The sequence below is a fragment of the Athene noctua genome, chromosome Z, assembly GCF_965140245.1.
Source record: "Athene noctua chromosome Z, bAthNoc1.hap1.1, whole genome shotgun sequence".
Lineage (NCBI taxonomy): Eukaryota > Metazoa > Chordata > Aves > Strigiformes > Strigidae > Athene > Athene noctua.
Genome location: NC_134077.1, coordinates 14365277 through 14391381, shown reverse-complemented (window position 1 = coordinate 14391381; position 26105 = coordinate 14365277). Strand labels below are relative to the sequence as shown.

The 26105-nt window shown below is 38.7% G+C and overlaps 1 protein-coding gene across 1 annotated transcript in view; it reads right to left on the bottom strand.

Annotated features, from left to right (window-relative positions):
• Window positions 1-16322: 16322 nt before the first annotated feature.
• Window positions 16323-26105, bottom strand: part of SLC1A3 (solute carrier family 1 member 3) — a 68950-nt gene continuing 59167 nt past the window's right edge. Inside the window, exons 7-10 of the mRNA XM_074931855.1 lie at window positions 24608-24841; window positions 21801-21995; window positions 20252-20386; window positions 16323-18994 (exon numbers count right to left, since the gene is read on the bottom strand). Coding sequence (XP_074787956.1) covers window positions 18790-18994; window positions 20252-20386; window positions 21801-21995; window positions 24608-24841 — 769 coding nt within the window. The 3' untranslated portion in view covers window positions 16323-18789. The remainder of the gene's footprint in view (window positions 18995-20251; window positions 20387-21800; window positions 21996-24607; window positions 24842-26105) is intronic.

Sequence of the window (26105 nt, the reverse complement as noted above, 5' to 3'; positions counted from 1 at the left end):
AGAATAGCACACTTAATTAATAGAAATACTAACATTCAGATCCACAATTGCTGGGGAACCCTGGATACAGCGAGAATTTAGAGTGCCCTTCCTCACAAACTGGAAACCCTACGTGATGCGTCCATCCGTAGGTGAGGCATCCAAAGTCGCTGCAAGCACGTCCAGCCTCTAAATCAACAGGCCAAAATAACTGGCAACTTTCTTTGAGTGGAAACATCTGATTCCATCCTCCTGTTGGGTTCCACCTGGAGCCTGGCCAGTACTCCAGGGGGAAACCAAGGGAGTTTATAAATAAGGTTAAATACTTGAGCTCTTAATTCTTAATATTACTAAACAAAGAAAGTGGAATACATATATTCTTGCAGCATCTTATCCTTATTAATAACTATATTTTATCTAAAGTACATCTTGCACAAGTGACTAGTAAGCCTATATATTTCATTAAGGAGTTACAATTACTGTTAGCATTTTCTCTTAAGAGAATTGGCAACTGTAGTGTAGTTTGTTCTGTTGCAGTAGCAAACATTACTCAGACATTCTGCTTGAATGATCAGTTGAAGAGACCACAAACTGTCAGCACAGGGGCACCCACAGCACCCACAGCTGGATCCTGAGTGCTGGCTGCCTCTCACGCCTCAGGTGTGGTTGCACACACCTTGCTGGTGACCACTGGAGATGAGACCTGTGGAGACACAAGCATAACCTCTTCCCCAGGTTATTAAAGAAAATGTTCCTTCCCAGTTACCCCTTTCTAGGTTTTTGTTAACACGTGAGCTTTGCTCTGGACTTCTTGTTGATCTGGTGTCTGTGATGAGAAATGACACAATATTGGTGACACCTGTAACACAGGGGAGATGTTTAAAAGGTTTGAAGAGATGGAGTCTTTCTGGTATTCAGGGCAAGTTGCAGTGATGTTTTTAGCTGGGTGCCTTGATAAAGAAAACTGTTTTTGTATTGCTCTGGCATTCTGGTGGAAAAAATGCATGTGTTTTACAGCAGAGCAAATGGTTGACCTGGAGCCAAGATCTCTTCCCCCCTTTTGTTTTTGCAAAAGCACTTTCAAGGTTTAGCGTGTTCTTTCTATGATGGTTTGTCCTGTGGGGGAATGCAGTATACGTGCAATGCTTATTAGCTATATGGTGAAGATCTTGTTTTGCTTCCTCTGTAAGTACTTTGGGTGATGTCAGTGAAGGATCTTTTCACAAAATATCAAATAAGCTATGCAGATCATCATGAGTTAGGCCCACGACGGCTGTATCTAATTTATGGTTCCTAACAGTGTCTGTAAATCTTTTAAAGTTTTAATAACAGTTTTAAGTTGTTGCAGGAAAATACACACAGGTGATTTGGTTTACAAGGTTAGTGTCAGGGTGGGTTTCAGGGTGGGTTGTGCTACAGTGGTGATTGAGACAAATTTGATCCAATTTGAGTTCCTCATTGAGTCATACAGTCATGACCCCAAAATGCAATAGGGGTTTTCCAGTATAAATGGATGAATATTTGCTACCCAGTTTTCTGGGCCTCTTACATGAATGAGATCCTTGCTTTAAATTGTTACAGCATGACACCAACCCTGAAAAGCATTTCAGGTACCAGAGCTAACAGCCAATCTGCTCACAGATATTATGGTCACATCTGCACCAGTATCTAAAATGCCTGTCAGCTCGACAGATTTTTTGGCTTTAACGAGAGTACATTTTACTAGAAGTTAACCTTGTGTCACTGTTTTAGTCCAAGAATATTTAAGGGGTACCTGCTGATCTAAATCCTGAGTAATTGCGGCTTCTTGGTATACTATTAGGGGGACCCACAGTAAAATAAGCAAGCTGAACAATTTTTGACCCTTTTGTTACAGAACACAGGGGTACAGACCATAATTTTGATTTTTCTCTTCATAATCAGCATCTACGACCCCTGGTAAAACAAACAACCCCTGTCAGGTTGCAGATGATTTTTTAACAATATTTTCATTAGGCAGATGGTTCAGAAGTGCACCCTCTCCACAGAGTATGCACCTAAATTCAAGACAACAATCGACACAGAATGACTGCCTCCCGCTAGAGGAGGTATTTCACCTGTAACACTGAGAACACTGAGCCCAAACAAGCCGCAGCACCGATGCCCCAGCGGGCGGGCACTAGGACCCTGCAGTTCCTGGCCGGCCGCTTCCCTGGCCAGAGAACTCCGCAGCTGCAGGGCCGCGGCTCACACACACACACACACACAGATGAGCTCCTGACACTCATCACTCACAACATAAAGTGACAAATATTACCAATACGAGGACTCCATTAAGAACATCTAAAGCCTGTGCTGCATACCCCTGCCGCTTTTGGCGGGGGGGTGCCGAGCGCGCAGTGCCGGGCTCAGCCGCAGGCGGCCGCTCCGCGGGGGGGGGGTCGGGGAGGCCCCGGGCCGCCGCCGCCAGCTCCGAATGTTAAGCTACACGCTCGGTTTTCCAGGTAGAGTGCTGTGCCGGCGTGAATGACGGTTTTTTTCTTAAAAGTGTTACCCAGTTTTTATGGGGCCAATCGATATCCCCGAGCCATCGCCTCCAGTACAGCTGTTGTAGTCTGAGATTTTGCAGCCCGTTCTTATTAATGCTTTTCTCTAAATCTTTAATAACAGAAAAATGCCGTTCTTCCCAACGTGGTGGATGACTCGGCTCATAGCTTACAGGAGTACGAATTTTTCTTGCCATGTCCATATTCCCTTGCGCCAAAGTGGGGGTTTTTTGTTTGTTTGTTTTTTTGTTTGTTTGTTTGTTTGTTTTTGGTTTGGTTTGGTTTTTTTCGCCTCACTTTTACATTTTTTTTGCCTCACTTTTACCTACGGATCATTCTCAGTTAAGGGAGGACACAGACCAGACAGTCCAGATTCTTTTTTAGGATTTACCGCATCAGGGTCTAAAAGATTATCACACCATTCTGCTTCTTCAGACAATAAATTTGGCTCTTTAAAGTGTCCCTTAGCCTTGCCCAGACCAATCAGTGCGGCTAAGTTTTTTATGGGACTTATTCCCGGCTTTTCTAAAAAGCAAAAAGTCTTAGGGCTACCTCTTGTTCCTTGTTCCTGCCCGGGCAGACTTATTTTAATTCCTTTCCTGTATCGTAGCTTGACGACCTTCAGTAATATCCAATCAGTAGCTAACGACCAGTGCTGGCTTTTCCTAGGTTTCCCCAAATTCAGCCTTCACTTTATAGTTCCTTACGGCCTTTCCTGGTTATACCGCTGTGGCCTATTCCTTTGTAGCCCCCTTGGTTCGCAGTATCCCCTGAAGCAATATTGTGGATCCGCTGCTCCAATGTCAGACTTACAAATCCCGGCGCTTCAGGAGACGGCACACGTCTACTGCTCCAGGCAGCGACCTTATCACCTTCCTGTTCCAAAATCAGTTCCGCCGCTTCCTGGGTTCTGTTCGGTGGAAAAGCAGGGTTCAGGTAATCCTGCTCGCTGCGCCACTTGCGGCGGGTGGAGGAAGCAAGCAGCCGATTCAATGTGAATGATAGAGCAAGCTTCAACTTTATTGAAAGAAATCACCCCTTATATAAGCACTCTACAATAATCATGCATACTACTCACAAATCTATTGGATACATGTAAAAGGCTACATTATAATGTCCCAGCCCCTTGTGGCATTTCAGGTATGTCACAACACCTTCCCTCTTCTGGCCTGCCTTCTTTCCCCAGGTTGTTTACCATCACACTCAAGGCCATTGTGTACCTCAGTTTCTCTCTTTGTTAACATAACAGTCCTTTGTTAGGCATAACTGTACCCTGGGTTTTTTCCTCTGTTTACCTCAGATGGCTGCAATCAGCTTCTGCAGAGACCCATGGCCTTGCTCTCTGCAAGCCGTTCTCCAACACCTACCTTCATTTAAACAGAATTTGATGAATTTTGTGGGCAGGCAATCTTACATGTTCATCTACTTAAGAGAGAAAATACCTAGATTTCGATTCCTGCTTCAAGTTGTCTTTATGTATTTGTATTAATGGACTGTTTAATAGAAATATTTAAGTGTGCATTGGAGCAGAAGACAGAGTGCAGCTGTGTATCCAAATCACCAAACAACAGAATGATGGTGTTTCTAGCTCAGCATCTTAAATTATTTTCTGTGTAGTGGTACACTTTAAGCAAAGGAAAAGACCATACTGTCCCTGTCTCTCCCATCCTGAGAGCTTTCTACAGTTCTTACCTCTGGGCCAGGTGTACCCTCTGCAACTTTGTAATGAAAAGTACTTTTCTTCTGCTTTATCCAAGAATCAGTCAAGGGGAGAGCAGCACCCTTTTGCTGGCAAAACAAATGTGGCAGAGCAGCAAGCCATTTACAAAGATCTGTCTCTTCCAGAGAGAGCAGTGTACTTTGTGATGAGGCAGGCAGTCACTGCGGGATTACCCTGTGATGAGTTCTTGCAGGAAGACTGGAAATGGAAAATTACATGTTGCCTGAAATTTTCATCATGGGTCTTAATTAAAATAATAAATTAAAAATAATTTTAAAATTAAATAATTTTGAATACTGCAGAAAATGGTAGAAATTTTGTTCTTTTCATAGATATAATGAGTCTGTTAGCTGTCTTAGGTACTATTTACAAAATGTAGATTTGTGTAATAATAATTCTTTTCAAGTAGTAATCAAAACCAGTAAGCATGAACTCTAGAGTGAAATGACTTAAGTTTTTAAGTCTGTAGGATGAGAACTTTAGACATGTAGAGGAGAGGAAAAAAAAATTACTTCAAATGAGCATCAGGTGCATCTGTTTGACTGATACACAGTGAAACCTTTGCTTCACTGGTTAGCAGGCTCAGGTAGATCTTGTGTATATTTGTAGAGAGGCGTGTGTGTCCTTGTGTGCATGTTGCACAACAGATACTTACTGTACTGGTCACCCACCAAGTTTCATTCATGCTTGAAACATGAATTACAGGATTGCAGGGAAATTATACTGTAAATTGTAATGAATAGTTTAGAATATATAATAGTTTAAATATTATTAAATAAACTGGAGAAAGCCCCAGAGAAAATGCGAAAAAATGTAAAAGGTTTGTAAAACATGCTATTAAGAGAGACTGAGAGCAAGGGGTTTGTTTAAACTGCAAGGAAGAAGTCTGCAAAACAGCCACAGTCTATCCATATAGCAAGACTTTTATAAAAGGTGATCAATAGTCTTCTGCTCTGGGTGGGAGCAGAATAAAAAAAAATCATCTTTTATAGTAGAGAGGACTTGAACAGTAGGAGATACTTCTAACTGGAGTCTAACACTGGGTGTAGTTAATTGAAGATTTTCACAGCTGTGTTAATTTTTGAGAGCAGATTAGAGAAACATGTGTTAAAGGTAATGTTGGTTGTGCCTGATCTTAGACTGTACAGATCTCTCTGAAGCTCCCACGGCTGTGTTATCAGTCTAGCTTGAGCTTAGTAGAATGTAAAGACTTGGCAAAAACCGGAATGAAGTGAGATGTGGGGAACTAAATGAGATGGGATAAAATGCAGTGTAGATTCATGAGATATAGGTCAAATTAACCTTGCTGTATCATTTTCTTTCTTAACATAACTTAATTTTCTTGACAAAAACAATTTACTAGATCTCATTTATTTGGTTGATATTCAACACAGTGTTTGGTATGACATTCTGAAGAAAATTATTAACTGATGAAGAATGGTTTCTTCAGAACTGCTTAGAAGTTTGAAATACTGGTTAAAAGAGAAAAAGAAAAACATTAACATTAAAGGGGAGACTACTAGTAAAGGTCTCCAAATAGAATTAATTATTCTATTAATGACTTTGATATAAAAGAAGTCACATACTGATTGAATGCGATGAAATTCATTTATGCAAAGTGTAAAGTCATTGTACTTAGAGACTAATAACATGATTTTTTTCTATAAATTGGGAGATAATTAGTTGAAAATGTTTAAAGGATGACTGCATGTAGAGAGAATGAGATAATAGTAAAGCAGTAAATGAGATCTTGGAATGTGTCCTTGAAGTGTTTGGTAGCTGTTAGGAAGAAATAATGGTTTTCTGCTTCATCTGAGATACCATTAGAAACTCTGGTCGCTTATATGCAAGAAGGGTAGGGGCTCAAGTGTGGAAGAGCTGTGTGTGCTCAGTAGGAGTAGACCTGAAAAAATTTACAGTTAGTCCAGCTAAAAGAAGGCTGAGAGGGAATACTGTATTCAGCATGGGGAGTGAGAAGATCTACTTAATGTGCTAGAAAGTATCTGTAATAAGAACAAGTGGGTATAAAATATTTTATGAAATAGGAAAATATAAGGAAATTCCTAGCCATTGGATAGGTTAATAAACAGCTTCCCAATTATAATGATAGAGGTAAAAAGCAAATCCTAATTGCTTTTAAAATGGATCTTGGTAAATTCCTGACAGGAGATGTATGAAATGGTATCAATGGTAGGAGGACATCTGCCTCACAAGCTCTCACTTTCTTGCCTTCCTGTCCTCCGGTGATAAACATACATGTCTTTTGCTTTCACATGCTGCTGTGGTAAATGGGAAATGAGAACTGTCATTCTGGATCAGATCTCCAGTTCATTTCATTTGCTAATTTGATTTTGGCAATAACAGCAAGACAGAGCTTCAGAGAAAGTGCAAAACTGCTAAAGAAGGCATGTGATCTGGAACGCCCCTGTGGGATTTTCCTCCTACTTGGCACACATGGACTGGTGGGTGTCCTGAGGCATGGGAATTTCTGTCCCCTTCAGAAGTTTATATATGAATTTATCTGATGCAAGTATGGATGTTCTTATTGTCTTTATAAACATGGAAACTCTCCTGGATTCTGCTGAAGTCTTCACCTCAATATAATCTAAAATAAATAACTAATCTGTGAATTTTCAGCTTCTTATTTCATGGACTGCCACTTTCCTTCTTCATTAGAAGAGAGCATAAATGGAACGTCTTCTTTCCGCTTAATGGAGATCTTGACCACAATGTCTTCTTTAATAACACTCCAACTAGTTCTACTCCTTCTATGGTCCTTTTGGCTGGAAGGTTTTCCATTCTTCCCATATAATTTCTCTTGCCTTTCTTGGAATGCCCTTTTGCTGTTGCATAGTTTTTGAGAGGATGTGGCCAAAGATGTACAGTGAGGAGTTGCTCTTCAGCCCATTGGAAAAAAAACACAACTAATTTCTGCTTTTATCCATCCTTTCTGGGTATGGACTTCTTTGACACCGCATTTCATACCGGTAGTTTTTGGGTGTCTTTTTGAAAATTGTAGTTGAAAGAGATATTAAATCCTTAAATCAAAATAATGCAAAGTGACAAGTAAGGTATGAAAAGTCCAAGATGAATTTCCACATATCACTTATACTGAGTGCTATGTCTAAAGGTAACATTGTTATTCCAGAAAATCTGTATTTTGACTATTTTTTTAAAAAAAATGACAACTGTGTAACATAGTATAGTTATTTTGCTGGTCATGTATCAGAGCCGTTCTTCCACAACATGCTCCTGCACATGGAAAAGACCCATGGTAAATGATTCTCTTGAATATTGATTGACATCTCTATAATTTTATTTAAGTTTTGTGCCTCACATGAAAGGGAAGCAGAATTCAGATGAAAATGCTGATCTAAATAATTTTCAGGGGAAAATGCTAATAAAGGTCACAGGCCCTCTATCTGAAACAATAAATTTTCACATGATGCTCAGGCTGAGTGTGCACTATCCAAACAGGAAACGAGGAAAAAGCCGTTGAGGTGCTCAGAATGTTCCTGTTTAGGACCACTAGATGTCAGGCAGAACAAAGAATTCACCCTGCCTGATCTGGGGTGAGTTTCATCTCGATGTAAGGATTACTGCAAAGTCTATGAATCCATTTGCTGAGGGGAGGAGGAAAGAAGCTCACAGTCCTTGGTCTAGCTTTGTCTCCAGGACTGTATGTCACATCTATCGCTCAAGCTGTCTCTGCACTTCTCTCCGTGGTGAGCTCTGCTGTTACAAAGGTTGAAATCCGGTATTTTAGGGGCAGTGCATCTTCTGGACAAAAGCGCTCTGCTGAAAGGGCTTTGAACGTCACCAATTTAGTGCAACTTTTAGATGCAAAATTTCTAGTGTGTGTGAGCTATCAAATTCTGTGCTGCTTCTTGTCTCAACAAATTTCATTACATGAGGATAGATGGCCACTGTCCAGTCTCTGAGAGTGACTTCAAGGAGACCTCTTGCTTAAGAGGCAATGCACATGAATGTACAAAAATGCCACACCTAGCTCCAGAGACCAAGAAGCAAGAGGGAAAACTGAGTAAAGGAGAAGGGAGAGGAAAAGGGATAACAATTAAATGAACAGAGCTGTTATCCTTTGCAGTTTGCTATAAATGTGTGCTTCATTCTGCGATGTCAGCTGAAGAAATGTTTAATCTTGGCAGAATTAGCTAATCAGGCCAATGAATGATGACCCTATGATTGGGTTATTACTGTTTACAGCCCTGACCTGCTAAGAGGAGGAGATCATGAGTCTTGTATTCCTTCAGACTTGGCACCCTAGTTAGAATAGAGATATCCCATTATATCTGGAGCCACCAGGATTTCACTACTAATGATATTTGTATCTGTCATGAATTTTCATGAGTAAATGTATGAGAGGCATTCAAAATCAACTCATAAGTCTGATTTGCTGTATAGCACAAACCTTCTGCATACTTTTTTTTGGAACTGCTTTTCAACACAATGAAACTTGCAATGCTCAGTACCTTGCAGGAGAGAGAGGAAACAGCATCTTCATAGTACGTAATTTTAAAATAACCTTTTGCTGCATTTTCTATGTGACAGACTTTTAATAAAATACTTTCATAGATTTGCTAACCAAAGATGAAAATCCATAAAACATTTGCACAAGAACGTTTTAATAATAATTTCTATAAACAAATTAATAACAATTTAATTTATTGAAATAAAAATATTTTGTATCAAAGGCATTTTAAGCTGAGCTCTTTAGTGACTGATGCTGACAGGACTTTCATTAACAGGTGATGAATTACTCTACCAAGTTGCTATCTGTCTTTATCTATTGTTGCTCTCTCAAATCAAAGGAGTAGAATGAATCTGGAAAAAAGTCTGTTTTCTGGGGTTTTTGTTTTCACAGTCTTAGTAATTTCCCAAGTGCTTTAAAGAATATTGCATAAAGTGGCAGAAACATCAGAATAACAAAAGAGATATTTCAGGGAAGTGCATGTAGATGAGCTGAAGCCTCTGTGCTTCAGATTTTGAGTTTTCTCTGCATGAGTGGATTGGCTGGAAAGCAGCAAAGCACAGCTGTACAGCTTTGTATCAACACTTACCAGGCTGCTCTGAAGGGAGGTTGGATTCGCTGAAATTGATTAAGGAATAGAAAAACGGGAGATGAGAAGATGTGACATTTTGTTCACTATTTCACTTGGCCTTTTGTGCATTGCTCAAACTGCAAAATGGTACTTACTGGGAGCTCTAGGCAGTGTGTCTTGCTCCTAGAAGAAGAGGTCTGTGCCTAGGGAAGTCATGCCAGTTTTGTAAAAGGTTTAAGAAGGGACCTTTGTAACATGCTGCAAAGAAAGGTAGCTTATCATACACGTGAGCGCAGACAGAATTACACGTGTGAAAGCAGAAAATAGTTTTTCCTGAAAGATACTAACCATCAGTTTTCAGCTCCAGGTTTAGTAGCTTCTGCAAGATGCAGAGCTTCCAGGCATGTCAGTGAAGTGGAAAGCCACAGAAGGAATTAGTGGTGCCATAGGATACTTATCAGCAGATAGCATAATGGACCATGTTGTGTTGTCCAAATGCCTGCTGTTGTGGGACGGGTGGAAAAGGTAAACACATTAGTCATGTTCTGCTAGATCAGACCAGTGTTCTCTTAATCCCAGTATTTTCTCACTGTCCTGCAGTGGAGACAGCATTTAAGTGAAAGTATGTGAGCTGGTACTTCCTTAGCTTCTAAAGTTGTTGTAGTAAGGATGCTGGAGGATTTGTCCTTTGTCATTCCTCTTGGTATCTGCTTTTAGGGCTGTTCATGAATGTATATAATTCATTTTTGAACCTGTTGATACTGTTGCCCCCACTGTGATACTGTTTGCCTGCACGTCCTGTGTCAGCCAGGTTCCAAAGTTCACTATCCACTTTGTAAAGGTGTACTCTTTTAAGTAGTTCAAACTCTATTTTGAAATACTCTCTCAGTAGTGTCATCAGATTCCCCCTATGTCTAGTGGTGTTGGATATGGTGAACAGCAGTTCTACATCTACCTTTTCCTTGATTTTGTTATTCTTCGTCACACAACCTCTCCAAGTAAGGAGTCCCAGCTTTTTTGCATCACCTCATAAAGCAGCTGTTTTATTTCATGTTTATTTCTCTATACCTTTCTTTGTTAATTCCTATATACATCCTCCTTGAAATGCACAGATCTAGACTGTCTACAGGACTCAAGGTGTAACTGCACCAAAGCCTTTACATAGCAGCAAAATTATGTCCTCTGTTCTTGTTCTATCTTTGCTGATGACACTCAGCATCTTGCTGCCTTTTTTGGCCAGTGCATTGATCCAATTATTTCAGGAAACTGTCAGTGACAACTGTGAGATCCTTTTCAGCAACACATAGACATGGTTTAGAATTTTTTTCCACTCATGCCCTACGTTATATTTGTCTTAAAGGAAGCTTACCTAGCACCCTTTCGGTCATGCAGTTTTGTGAACTCCTTCTGGAATTTGGTGCCATTGACAAGGAATTTAACTACTTGAAAGAGCATAATGTTATCTTCACATTTAAAGAGATTTCACTGCAAACTTCCTTCTCCAGGGGATTGATAAACGTGTTCAATAAAACCAGTCCCAGCACCAATTTGTGGGATGACTCACTTTGAACACTCCTTCATCTTGAGAAATGTCGAGTCCTACAATTTGTTTCTTATATTTTAACAGGCTTTAAATCCATGAAGGACTCCAGTCCATGGCAATTTATTTTCTGTATTAACCCTTGGTGTAGGACATTGTCAATGGCTTTTTGACACTCCAAATATATTGCATCCACTGTTTTCCTTACTAGTGCACTCACAGAATTCCAGCAGGTCCCTGAGGCAGGTTTTCCCTTTGCAGAAACTATGTCAGCTCCTTGGTAATATCCTGTGTTTGTCCATGTGCTGAGCAGGTTTATGCTACTATCTTACCAATGCAGGGAGTCAGAACTGCTGCTCTGTAGTTCCCAGTCTCTCCCTCATCGCCCTTTCACTCTTCCAATACTGGCTCTTTTGTGGTCACAGCTAAGCTTATAGCTAGAGAGTGCTTTACCCACCAGACTAAAGTGTAGTGTGAAAAGTCATGAATTGAAAAGAAAGAAGGAAGAGTGCTCATGATTTCTTTGTACTCTGTAGTTTATTGATTGACTCTGAAATAGAGGAGCTGCTTTGGGTTGGCAGTAAACAAAATCCTACCCATGCTCATGGAATTCTTTTCACAGTTTTAAATATCTTCTCTATATTCATAGCAGATGCTGCACTTTTTTCTAGTGGTGAAATTTCATGGTTATTTGATTGTTGCTAAACTATGAAGGTCCTAGTGCAGTTTGACAAAGACGTTATTTGACAGGAATGTCAATATTTGCTGAAGTAGCTTTTGCGGGATGTTATTTTAGTAAGGTTTGGTATTACAGATGTAGGAGTGAGTATTATAGATGTCAAATGTTCAGAATCATGAGTTGGGCCCTTTTAAGACTGACTTAAAAGTAGTAATTTGGAGTTCCTTTTCTTTGCTTCCTGGTCCTTTATGTCACAGCATGTTTTAAGAAAACAATGAGGGCTGGAAATGTATTTTAAGACGGTGTAAGAAAAATTGTCCTAATTCGGACTCTAGGAGCATGTAGTACAATACTCAGTACTACAAGAGTTGGCAGCACTGCCAGGTTGCAAAGGAAAAGCTCAGCTCTGGCCAGATGCCACAGTGTTGGCTTCATGCAAACACGGAGCAGTCACATAGAAGGGTCGATGTGGACCTAGAAGATCTCACCTGTCTCATCTGAATTGTGAAGTAGTTCAGACATTTTAAGGCAAATTGTCAGCCCACCAGGAGGAAACACAGGGAAAAAAAGTGGAGTGCTCATGCTTTGTTTGTATGCTGAGGGGCTCTGTAACTTGTTGGCAGGTTAGAACAGTTGAGTCGGGGAACTGGCCTGGGCCAGACTCTATCTTGGGAGAAAGGAAACTTGAAAAGTTTTGTATGCTTTTCTCTTCATCAGACATACCAAATGCTCTCTGTCCACAGCTGACAGCCTTTTCAGTTAGGTGTTAATCAAGGGTTCCTGTAGAAAGACTAATATTTGGCCTTACTCTCAAGTGTCTTCAAAATGCAGTATGTCAATATACTGTCTATATGCATCAACAGCGACAAGGTTTGACAGGTCTAGATTCCAAGTGTGCACATCTAGCATTTCTGTAGCACCTTGGGCACATCAACTTACCAAGAGAAAGTGCCTTCAAAGAGAAACAACTGAGGCTGGAAGAGAGATTAATAACTATGTGAAACTCCTCTTTGTTAGCAATTAGTGTTAGCAAATTATCCCATACACCACCATCACCCCAGTATCTAAAAGAATGTTTCAGGAACTGTGGCACACATTATCCACAAGACAACTTCATGCTGACTGAGAGATGCTCAGATAAAACACAAATGAACACACATGAGAGAGTAAATATAAGAATGAAGGTGTTCACAGCTGAACGTGTTTAAGGCTGTGCTGAACAGAGGACAAGATTAATAAGTATATTCATTATGTGAATAAATTGATTACAATAATAATAATATTCTGCAGCTGAAGCAAACAGTAAGTGTTGTGTTTAACTCTTCATCAGAGGATTTAACTCAAATTTTTTTGAGGGAAACTGTTGCTTGTAAAAAACATACGCCACACGATGGCAGCATAATCCAATGAGACAAAAATTTTGGCTGCCATTGCTGGGAAACACTGCAGTTTTTAGGAGGCTGATTGTTACAGATCCACAGTACATCTGAAAATGAATCATTGGCAGCATCTGAATAGCTCTTTTGCACTGCGGAGGCTAAGTGGCACAGTGGGTTAGTACCGTAGTCTTTTTCTTCTGGAGACTCAGCCTTACATCCTGGCTTAGCCTGTAAATGAAAGCAAGTTGGGTGGTCTCATCTCAGTCCCCATTTGTGCGTATCACAAAACCACCAGGCAATTTGGCATGGCCAAGAGTTGCTGCCTGGGAGGGGAGCAGGATTCGAGTAGGAGAGGAACTGCAGGTTACAAGCAAGGTGAACCAGCAGATCTGTGAAGGGAGGTTTGTGTTGCACCTGCTTAGACTGAATGACAGTCACCATCTGTCATCAGTACTAATTTTATTCTGAATATATTTGCACCGTATTTTATTCTCTGTGCACAAAGTCCAGGTCAGATCTTTATTTTATCCTTCTTCCTATTGCTGTTCATGGGAGTGCTGCCAGTGAAAGGAGCCAACAAGCACCACAGGATTTGACCTGTTTTTCTGTACAGTTACAATGAACAAATTCATTTAAGTTTTGTTTTGAAGAGAAGGTAACATAACTTCTTAAATACACCTTAAGTACCTTCAGCACAGGAGATAATAGTACAAAGGTACTCTGCACTAGAGGCAAAGCCTCAGGGTTTGGATGGTACACGAAGTGACCCAGGTGCGTGTCAGCTGCATTGTACGAGCTTTCCATAATCTTGATTTCTCTGGAAATACTGCTGGTACTAGGGCAACACTATTGTCCCCATTTTATTGGGAACCAAAACACAGAAAGGCTGAGCCACATCTAGGTTTGTGAAGGGGACCAAGAATACTATTATGACCTGAATCTGGGTTTGTCAAGTTCTGCTGCAGTGGAGTTCTTGGAGGAGAAGCTCTAAAAATTAAGAGTAAAGCCAAGATACAAAGTGGGGCAGATGGAGAGAGGAATATGGTACTGTAGAAAATGGGAAACTGATTGAGATACTGAAAAAAAATACAATGCAGGAATTGAACACAAGTTTAGGAGCAAGAGTACTAGTAACAACAGTGGAAAAAGATGAGGAAATAGTTGTTTTTTATTATTTTTATCAAATATCAGTAGTTTTTAAAAGCTCTTAAAAAGGCAATAGTATAATGAAAAAATAATCTAAGCAATCCGGAAAAGCAGAAAAATGTCTGGAGAAAGGAAGCTTTAAAGAGAAAAGAAAAAACATTGATGTAAAAATATATTGCTGAAAAATGCAATTTTGATGCAAGTACTTGTGAAGATGTGACAATTTCTGCAATTATTGGCTTTAAAGTGAGGAGATACTACAGAAAAGCTGAAATATTTAATTTTTTGTTTTTCGAGCAAAATGGTTCAATATTTTATTTCTGAGTTACTGTTCATTTTACAGCTGAGTTTATCTTAATTTAAAGTAGAGTAAAAGCAATCAGAAGTGAGAGATGATGTTTCAAGAAGTGGAGAATGAAATATTTCATTATACCTGAAAGAGACTCTTCCCTTTTTATTAAGCAATAAAAAAATTGTTTCATGATGCCCTGGAAGAATTATTCTCCCCAGTTTTTTTAATTCTCTCACTGAAGTGAAAAATCAATTATTTGTGCAGCCCTAGTTGTGTAATGAGGCATGTTGAAGAAAAACTTTGGTTAGAGATGCAAGTGCTCCTGTACTAAAATTCTGGAATTTTAGATATTTCTGGGTACCTTAGAGACATCTGAGGAGTTGAGTTGGGGGAAGAAAGGAAAGGAAAAGGCTCTCCATGCAGGATTATGTAGTCTGACTACAGCTCTTTGTTCTCAGAAGGAATCTTGTTTCCTCACTGGTGTTGCATGTCTGGGTTTTCTGTTTGACGGGGAGGTGTACAAGTCTTTCTCCATCTTTCAAAGTCTTTCTCCATCTTACTCCATGCTTCCAGGATAAGCTGATCTCTTTAGAATGATGACACAGAAATCCAGACAGGGAGTCATCTATCAGTTCATCTCAGATTTTTCATCCTGTTTTGGGAAATGGTTGATCACACTAGAAGCAAGTTGATCACAACCAGAACAACTAGCACACTGTTGATCACGCTGGAGATACACTCTTCTGTACCATTTCCATTGTAACTTTATTAAACCAAGCATGTGTTAGAGAATTAGTTGGGAAAAACTGCCCCAAATTTATCAGTTGTGCCTGTATTGGAACACAAATGTCACTTGTGCAAATTCAGTCCTTCAGAAGGGAAGACGGAAATACTTTCCTGTGCCTGTAGTTGATATTCCACATGCATGATCACTTTCCTTTTTACTGGCCACACACTGTTAGAGAGATGTAAATTCTTGCCTAAGAATGGCACAACTGTTTCGTACCCCAACTTCCAAATTAAAACACTGCTGAAAAATTATGGAATACCAGAGATCTTTATTCTGCATGGGAGCACAGAAGAGTAAGCAAGGCCACTGTGCCAGCAGTATCTCCAAGTGATACACTAACCCACTTTTTTTAGTTCTTCCCATCATGATAGTAATTCTAGAAATACAAAAATACTTACCTGGATTGAGTGAATGAGTGTGTAGATAACTAGAAAAAATTGGGAGAATTTATGCTCATGCACTTCAGTACACCTTTGAATTTTTTTACAAAACTGGTTGAATTATATATTATTTTCACTCAAAATACCACAGAAAATTTCACACAAGTCATTGTTCAGTGGTTTGTTGGTGTATGTTCAGGAAGGCAGGACTTCTCCCTGCTGCCTCCATTTGCTCCAACCAACACAACTTTTCATATGCAAGTGATGCAGCTTGTATCTTTTATACCTTCCCAGTATTTCTGACAAGACATTCACTTCCATTAGATGATATCCGCTAGCTGAAGTTGTTGCTGAGTCCATCCTGGCACCATCACAAATAACTTCTGTGAGAAAAACTGGATTGTCTAGGATGGCTGTAGTGTTACGACACTGTAATATCCCAGTCAGTGGGGGTTTTGGACCGCTTAATTATACATCCAAAATGAACTGTTGGCTTTGCAGTAGCTGAATTAATGAATATGTAAATACTTATTTTTTTAGTGTTTTGCAGATATCAGTATGAATTTGTATACTTGAATTTGAATGAACTTAAGCAGGATGAACATTGCCTCTTTTAATTTTTCATGGTTTTTCTTCCCCTTTACTCATTTATTTTTGATCATGAAACTGTAAGTAGGTATTTGAAGTGGGGAGGCTCTGCTATATCAAAACCCTGCTGTATAAAATTGCCTGGAATTCCTGAAATCCCATGTTATGAGTTTGTCAGCCCTGAGTTTGTGTGAAGCTTCTATTACAGAACCTTTGAAAGAAATCCTAAATCACAAAAAAGCAGTAATGTAAAACTATTTTTATTGAAAATACATCTACAAAGTAATGTTTCTCAATCCACTCTGAGTGCATAGCAATGCAGAACCAGTGAGGGATGGGGAAGGGAATCTTTCTATAATACCTGATTTCCATAAGAAACAAAGTTAGTATAAAAAAAGATCACATTCTTTGTGACACAATTCATTTTTCTCAGCTGATGTCATAGAAAGACAGCCATTTACATTGTCTTTGCAATGTATTTCCAAACAAAATCTTAACCAACAATTAAATTGTTATGCCATAAATTCTACAGTTATTGTTTATACACACATTCTGAATACAGTATCTATATAAAAATATCTCTAATTACATATCAGAAAATGCCTGTCTGTAACCTAGATTTGCATTTTGTTAGCACCCCCTCCCACTTGTTTTCTTTTAGTCAGGGAATTATCTAGAGCTTTGTTGGTTTGACTGCTCAATACTCTGTATTAAATCCTGCTCATTTCACTCACTGCAGAGTTCCTGCTCATATTGTCCGGGTTACTCAACTGGTCAAGAGTTTTCAGTCCTAAAAATACCAGGTTCAGCCTGGGAAAAGCCTTCAACCAACATGCTGACATTTTCACTACAGTTACTTGTACACCATACTTATGTTCTTTTAGTGGCAGAAGCAACATACATAATGTTTTTGAGTGACAGCTGGGACATTGCAAGGGAATCCTTCATTTCCAGCATCAGAATTTTTTGGTAGGATGAGGAAGAAAGAAGACAATCGAACATTTTAATAAAAAAGATCACTCAATACTATTGTGCCTGTTGGTTAATATTTTTTCATTCACCCAACTGTAACCGCATTGTAAAATTTTCCAGTTTAACCTCTGTAATAATACAAGACAAAAAGGAAAAACCACCTAATTTGTATTTCTAGAAAAGGACTTAATCAGGGAATAATTTTGAAATGGAAAAAAAAAAAAGCCACATGATTAAAAGTACACTGTCCCTTTTTCCATTCTTTCCTTATACATTCCCTGAAAGAAATCCAAGATATTGTGTTTTAAAATTGTTTCTATTTAAGATTTTGCCATTTATTATAGTATTACTATTTTGCAATTTGTATATTTTTCCTAGTAAAAAGTAAAAAAGCATCCATTAGTTTTACTTTCTAAAGGGTTATCTTTTCTTTTTGAGATGCTACTGGTAAACACACAAGGATTTAAAAATTTCACATTGAGATAGGGAGCCTTCTTCTCCAGGTGGAAAAATGTAAATCCAGCTAATAGATTTGTAATTTATTGCTGAGATGACCAGGCATTTGTGAGGTTCCCAATCTGAAAACTTTCCTCTGATCTCAGGGATTCAGATTTAGAATCCAGACCCCTTAGGATCTGAGCATCCCACCTTTCTGCACCTTCTGCAGAAGGCTGACACTGCCTTCTCGTTTTACTATTGCTCATTAAGGAGATAGTTGGCCTACCCAGGGCATGCTGTGGTTTTTTTCCAAACAGAGGTGAAGACACATTTTCTGTCCCAGAGTCAATACAGCCTAGGGCCTTGCTCCTACAAACACACACATAGATTGTTCAATTGGGTTATGATGTTGAAAGTAAGGGGGCAAATCCAGATTGGAGGTACATACATACACAAATTTCTGCAAGTCAGTGGGAGCTGAGGCTAATGCAAAAAACTATGTCTAGACAAAATAACTTTCTCAGAAATATTTCAACTTGGCTGATAAAAGTGCTGATTTGGGGTGGTTTTTTCTTTATTTATATATCTTCCCCCTTTGTATCCTTTCAGTTAATGTACTTCCTATTGTTCTGCTAGTTTTTGAACAATGATATAACACTAGAGGAAAAAAAATCAGATAAAAGAGCAAAAGTCCTGTTAATTTACTTAACTGGATGCGGTTATCAAGTTAGAAGTATTGATTGTGTATAGATGTTAGGAATTTTGCAACACGTATTTAAAAAAATAAAACCATTTTCAGGCTCTGTTATCTGTTTTTACTTTCCAGTTCATTAAAAAAAAAAAGAAAAAAGAAAAGAACAGGTTCACAGGTCTAAATAACATATAACACTAAGTTTTGTTTTTATTTGACAATCCCCTTTTTTTTGTCCTTAGTTAGCACATATCTGTTATCTGTTTTTACTTTCCAGTTCATTAAAAAAAAAAAAAAGAATAGGTTCACAGTACTGAATAACATATACACTGACTTTTGTTTTTATTTAACTGACAATCCCCTTTTTTTTGTGCTTAGTTAGCACATGTGTATCAGGACCAGTGTTGTTGTCTGTTAATTTTTTTTAAGTGGGAATCCAACATATACTATGATCACTGCTAATTTGAAATATATATTCATTAATTCTTTCCAGTGCTAGCATAAACGGAGAAATCAAGGAGTAAGTGAACTTGGTGAATCCAGGATATGAATGGCTGGGAAAAATGTGTGTTTTTCACACTTGTAGTGTTGGACTCATGCTTTCTTTACCCTACATCTTGGTTTCACTATCTAACGGTTTCTCACTCTCATTTTCTTGTGAGATCAGTTGGTATGGTTTCTTCATTTCATTCTCCTCTATCACAGAATTACCCATTTCAGCATCCCTGTTCTTCAGCTCATGCCGTGATAAATGTTCAACAATTCCTGCTCCAATTGAGTCTCCCAAGACATTGGTGGTGGTACGGAGACGATCCCTAAAGAGGAATAGTAAGTTAGCCTTGAATGTACCACTCGTTCAGGGAAACATGCAGACTGTTAAAATGACCTTTAAATAGCTAGTAGATGATTAAAATATTTTATGTATATTCATTTATCTGAACTGTTAATGCCATGATTTATTCTACAGAAAATAACAGATACACTAGAATTTGGAGTCACAAAATGTGTTAATACTCTTGACAAGAAATGGCTGTCTAATGAGTACAACAAAGGAAGCATATGGCAGATGCTTCTTGGAGCCATTTTTACTATCTGGTGGTTTGGGTTTATATCCTCTAAACATGTAAGCCCATGAGAATCTACCTTGTTAGGGTAATTTCTCTCTTGACCATAACTTATGGTCAGTAATTTAGGGTGGAATTGTGCTGAAATAATTAAAATCAAACTATAACAATTCAGCCCTCTTAGAGGGCTCCACCCAGAAGATGTAGGAGGCAGCTGGACAAGGAGTGACTGATAGTGTTACTCGATAAGCATCCACCCGTGTATGGCTGTGGTCATGTGGTTAGATAATTGTTTGAAGACATTATCTTCTGATAACAACACGGGCAACTTCTTGCAGGGATCACTTGAGAAGACTGAAGGATAAAAGCCTCTGGAAACTACAATTAATAGGCATTAGATGAAATAGAGGTCAGAGGAAACCTTCTGCTTTTGGTTTAGTGCCTGGACCTAAGTGATTTCTCCATATACCTACAGGTGTCAGTGAGTCTTCTACAGATAGATGAATGGAAAAACTGAAGGGCAATATGTTGTGGTGGCTGGATAAGAGAATTACACAACTTTTTCATTTCTCTTTCCTTGGGGTAGACATATAAACCTTTCCTAGATTAGATAGTCAGCAGGGCTGCAAGGAACTGGACTGGATCTGAACCAGGTCTGAGCCTGATTGATGGAAAGGTTTTCGTTGCCATTCTACAAAAAACAGAATACTAAAGCAATTCTGTGCTAGCAATTACAGTGTATCTGAAAGTTTCCTTAGTACCCTAAGGATCCAGGTTTCTAAGTAACACTGTTGGAGGCAAGAGGAACCATCGTTAAGTAACACCCTTCACCATCTGCTCTAAGGAAATGCGTTAATCACAAGAAATTTTGATTCTTTTTAACGCTTCTTTCCACTGCCTTCCACAGCAAAAGAAGTACACCATTGATTGCGGCATTGTCAGAATGTTCCTGGCTATTGCACTTCTAAATATGGTCTAGGCCCTTAGTGACTCCATAAAAATACTTACAAGAACCAGTCCACTGCAATGATAAGAGTGATATCATCAGTAGGCAAACCTACTGATGTAAGCACAATGACCATGGTGACAAGTCCAGCTTGAGGAATGCCTGCAGCCCCAATACTGGCAGCTGTAGATGTGATGCTGTGCAAAGAGATGGCAAGAGTGATTAATTGACTTCCATAATAAACTCTCCTTATCATCTGGCAAACATTAAAAACAGATATGAAGCAAGAAGACATTTGCTTAGTAGTAAATAAAAAGATGAGCACAATCCCTTATCTGAACAGCTGCAGGGGAGTGTGGATCTTAATCCAAAGTATTTACACTAAACTCTATCTAGAACCCTTGAAACATGTTTTTGTGAAGTGGTAAATCCCCTACTAGATGCTGAGGGCCAGACAAAAACATTATAGCTACATGCCCCCACCCACTGAACAAACTCACTCCACAAGCTCAAACACGTTAAAAGAAAAAATCTGAGGAGGCAATTTTGTCCTGGCAGATCAAACGCAAGAACTTTTATTCTCTATCCATCTCACTTTAACTTCATGCAAGGTGGAGTATGTGTCCTCCGGCAGTTGGCGTTCTGCCATCAGAAAAGAGAAAGTTGCCAGAAACCCTGAATCATAAAGTCTGGTAACTTGATAGAAATATGCTCGTTCACACCTGGTTTAGGAAGAATTTGTTTTGTCAGGTGATTTGGCAGGGAGCAACTGTAATGCTAATGAATGTGGAACTATTGCCTCAGAGTGTGAAGGCAGAGTTTTGCCTTCTGTTAATGAATGTTGAATTAAGCTGGTGGGTTTTATAGAGAAGCACTTCTGCTTGAAAATCTTTTGAATTCTCAGTTCACAATATCTGAACTTTCAGTGTTCCTGAAAGATAAACACATGTTTCTCTGTTATACAGTGTCTCTCTGTTCCCTTGCTGACATTTCTTTCTTCTGTACGTGTACCCATCACCCTCTTCTCTTAAACTGTTTGAGTAACATGATGAAGTTAATGTAGATCAGTTATGAATGATACTTAGTGGGTTGTTTGCTGTTCTATTTCAAACATGAAGGCTTGTGTTCTTGAAAACATACCTATCTCCTCTATCAGCTGGTGTAATAAAAGGTATTACTGCTCTACTTGTATCCTGAGACCATCAGGATTAGGAAAACACTACCTCTCCTAGCATTAGCACTGTGACACTTTTATACTGCTGCTTTCTATGTGCATTATAAACTACCGGGTACTGGTTGTAAGCCTATAGCTCCCAACAGCTACATGAGTTCTTTAAGAAAATTTAAAAGTAATTAAAACCCGTTCTTGTTGACTCTACTACGTGTAGTGATAGGTGTGCCATGTTACAGTTTTTAGAAGGTTTACCTAATGAAGAATATGTGCTGGGGGGCCTCTTCTGTGCAGAAGATATAAATCATGACAGTTATTCAGCTACTGTAGCAGTTCTCGTTTTTAGCTCTAGACTCTTTTGTTTAATACCACATATAACAGTAAGAAGGAGTCATCACAAAGGTGCTTTTATTAGATGCAGGTAATAATGACTTCTGTACCTGATTGTGATAATCTGCCCAAAGTTCAGATCAAAGTTGTTAACCTGTGCAATGAAAATTGCAGCCAAAGCCTCATATAAAGCAGTTCCATCCATATTAATTGTAGCACCAACTGGGAGTACAAATCTTGTAACTCGTTTGTCCACTCCATTTATTTCTTCTAGACACTTAAATGTAACAGGTAGTGTTGCAGAACTGAAACAAAAAGAAGGCAGGTAATATATGACACAAATTCTACCAAGAGGGAATTAAAAGAGTGTCACACATTGTGATGCCAAGGGAGATTGTTATGTATGTCTTAATTTTTATGTGATCTACCAGAATATTTCTTTTAAAAAGGTGAAGGCTGAATTTAAACACTTCCAATGATGGACATTCTCCTAATGCTCTTGGAAAATTTTTGCAATAGTTAATTACTGTCACTCTCTGTGTTGTCCCTCGTCTGAATGTGTCTAACTTCAGTATTTTGTCATGAGATTCTTCTGCTAGGCAGAGGAATCTGTTTAAAAATTCCCTCTTCTAATTTTTTATGTCATGGAGTTATGATTGAATCATTCCTAAGCACTGTTTTCCTGAAGTTATACAAATTGAGCTATTCAAGCCTTCAGGAAACAGCATGATTTCCCTTATTCATTTGCTTGCATTCTGATGGATGGTCACATTACCACTTGTGGGTTAACACCAGTAGGCACTTAAGAACCACACAGCTACTTGCTTACTTTCCCCTACAGCTTGAGTGGGACAGGCAAAGAGGAAAGAAACAGTAAAAGCAAGGAAACACAGTGGTTGAGATTAATAATAATAAAAAAAAAATGTTTAATAAGTGAAGAATAAGTGGAAGAAGAGAGAAAGAAAACAAAACAGAACAAATGATGCAAAGGCAATCACCCACCACCTCCCACAGGTAGACCAGTGCCCAGCCAGTTCCCAAGTGAAAGGCTATAGCCTCCTTAAAATCCCATCTTTTTCCTTCTTATTGCTAGGCATGATGTATATGGCATGGAATATCTCTTTGCTTAATTTGGGTCATCTGCCTGGTTGTGTGCCCTCCCAGCCTATTGTGCACCCCTTGATCACTGGAGGGGACAGGGTGAGAAACAGGGAGGGTCTTGACATTGTACAAACACTGTTCAGCAATAGCTAGAACGTCAGTGTGTGATCAGTGTTATGACACCAATGTTAAAACACCATACGAGCTGCTATGAAGACAGTTAACTGTCCCAGCTGGGCCCCGTACACCATTTAATCTTGTTCCCCTGCTGCTACATCCAAACATGTTATAAATGATAATTTCACTTAAAGACCAACCCATCTGAACATTTTGGCTTCATGTGCTACAGGAGTGCCCATTCAGCCCATATGATGCCAAGTTCCTTTTCAGAGACACTGTCTCAGAAGGAATAAGGTAGACATTTTATAAGAGCTGCCTGGGCTCTTTGTTCTTAAAGATGTATCTCTACATCTGATCACACCAAAGGAAAGATGTTTCTCAAGACCCATCAATTCAGACTACTCTGACTCAGTGACCTTTTCATTGCTAACTACTTAACAGACTTTCATGTCTTTGAAAACTATCAATACCCATAAAATAAAATAATGATAAAATATAAAGTAAAGAAGGGCTGTGGAAGATTGTGCTAGATAAATCCCTTTGATGACAGTCAGTTTGTAGTTGAATTTTAAACAGCTTTTAAATCCACTTGCAGTATGCTCTTTTGCATCCAACTAGGTTCTTACTGAGAATCTTAAGCAGCACCAAGTGGAATGTGTTACAGAAGCGGGAACATATCCTCTTAACACTATTACTATTACCCAGCAGAGTTGTAGTTTCATTTTATTTTCTTCTAAAGTATGTTGTCTTGCATTAGTTTTATTATCTTTTTTTGGATTTTGAAAACCTTCATTAACCAAATTCCCTTTTAGGCATTCCACAGATTTGCAAGGACTGACATAAAAATGTCAAATGTTATGTTAGTAATTGTCCCTCTCTTCCCATTAATATACTGTCATAATTTTTTCAAGTCCTCAAGAGCTTTTCAGTGATACAAAACAATCATATTCTACATTAGTGGTCACAATAGCTTCTCATTCAGATCTTCAAAATAATCTCAAACACTAGGGACTTGAGTTTAGTAATACAATATGTCTGACTTAAAACATCTGTCTTTAGAAGACACTTCTAAAAGAATTTAAAATGAAATGTGTTTTATGAAGGGTCATATGGTATAGAAATATATATTTGATTAAAATAATGTTTCTTTTCATCATAGGTGCAAACTGGTTTTTTATTCATATGACATACCTATGACTATCAACAAAGAACAAAAGTGGCATTCTGTTGTCAGGTTGTATATCCATCACTGGCTATCACAATTTTGAGCAGTATCAGCTGCCAGTAAGGGCTCTCAAGCTCTCTCAGAATCTCCTCTGAACTTTCCTGTTTGCTGCTTCATTTTGTTGTACATATCCCTTGCCAGCTGCATCCTCCACCAGCAAACCATTACAAACTACTTAAAAATCTCAAACACCAAGGCTAATCAAAGTCACAATGTCTCTGGCCATACAGTCTGCATCACCAAACAGACTTATTTCATCTCTGTTCAGGGATTCTTATAGAAAACAGAGTTCAAGTCAATATAATGATAACGGTTTCTATCAGAGAGCAGCAGAACTGAAATAAAGTGCTCAAGTGAACGCTTGAATACAGAGTTAACCAATTACATTAAAAAAATGTTTTTTGGCCAAAAGTTGTTTGTCCAACCAATAATGCTCTAAAAAAAATATGGCCTTAAAATATCGTATTATACCTGGAAGATGTTCCCAAAGCTGTGACTAATGCCTGGATTAAGCCTCCAATAAATACCCAAGGGTTCTTACGAGTGATCAGGAAATAGAGAAGAGGTAGGACAATGACAGCATGGATTAGCAAACCGATGATAACTGTTACAGTATACATGGCAAGCTGACCACCAATCACACCCATATCTTCCATCTCAACAATTTTTCCAGCAATCAAGAAGAGGATTCCAAGTGGAGCATACCTGTAAATAAGAAATCAAATCAATATTGTACAGAACAAAGTAGAAATTCACTCCCCCATCCATACCTTTTGTGTTTATATGCAAGCACGAATGTAGGATTTTACTGTTAGGATGACTCTAAGTATTCAGAAGCAGTACAAGAATTTAACTCTTTAACTCTTAACAGTTTAAAATGGATTAAGTCACAGCAGGGAATGTTTCTGTTAGGCTCCACTGGATTCAGGATCTGTAAGGATTTCAAGATGTATATAGCGTGCCTTTCACACATGTAGGGAGACGAGCTCCCTTTGGAATTTGAGTGTCATTTAAAAGCTATTTTAGCCAATTCTTTTATAATTCTGTCTGTGTGAATGAAGGCTCAAATGATATAGCTGTAGACTATGTCAAGTGCCCAGTTCTATTTTCTTGCCAGTGGTGTTTCCCACGTTGCTGGGTAAGGAACCCACACAGAAGGCTGATAACTTCCAATGATTTCAAACTGCTTCTGACCATGGCCCATTTTATCCAGTGAGGCACTGGAAAAATACTTCAGCATGAAGCCATCATTTTGACAGAAGCTAGCTGCATTGTGGGGCAGCAGCAAAGGTGGTATGATCTGCTTTTTCCTGTTGGTAAGCATAGCTACAGATGAAGAAAGTACTAGTGCTGGGCATAAAACTAACATAATTCAGCTGCAGTTGGACTTCCAGTACAGCCTTATTTCTATAAAAGTCCACTTGTCTTTTCACACTGTTACCACAGAACAAAATTTATCCAGCATATCTCAGTTGCACTTTAAGCCATCAAATCCCTGTAGAAATTTATCGGAAGTAACAATTCTCATCCACTGCTTTATCGTCTTAAGCATGCTTTTAAAGAAGGAGAAAATATTTTTGCTTTGTGTAGATGTTTCCTGACAGAATAGGATTTTAGTCCTGGAAAAATTTACTTATTTTTAGTTTTGTATCTAGTACTGCAACAAATGTGTCTGTGCTCTCGGGCAGGCTTTTGGAATTGATTTGTTTGTTTTGTATACTAAAGAAAGCAACAGGACATAATTTGTTTTCAAAATTAACCTTCTACTTGACAAATAATGAATCTTCATTGTTAAAAAGACTTAATACCCAGTATCTGAGGGAAAAGGTACTGGTTTTATTTCCTATTGAACACAGTAAAGAAAGTAGGAAAATTATGTGTATGTGTAAGTAGTGCAGCTGCAATGAAGGACATATGTATACATCACACAACTGCAGGAACCAGTTGTGTTGGAAATTAATGATAACAA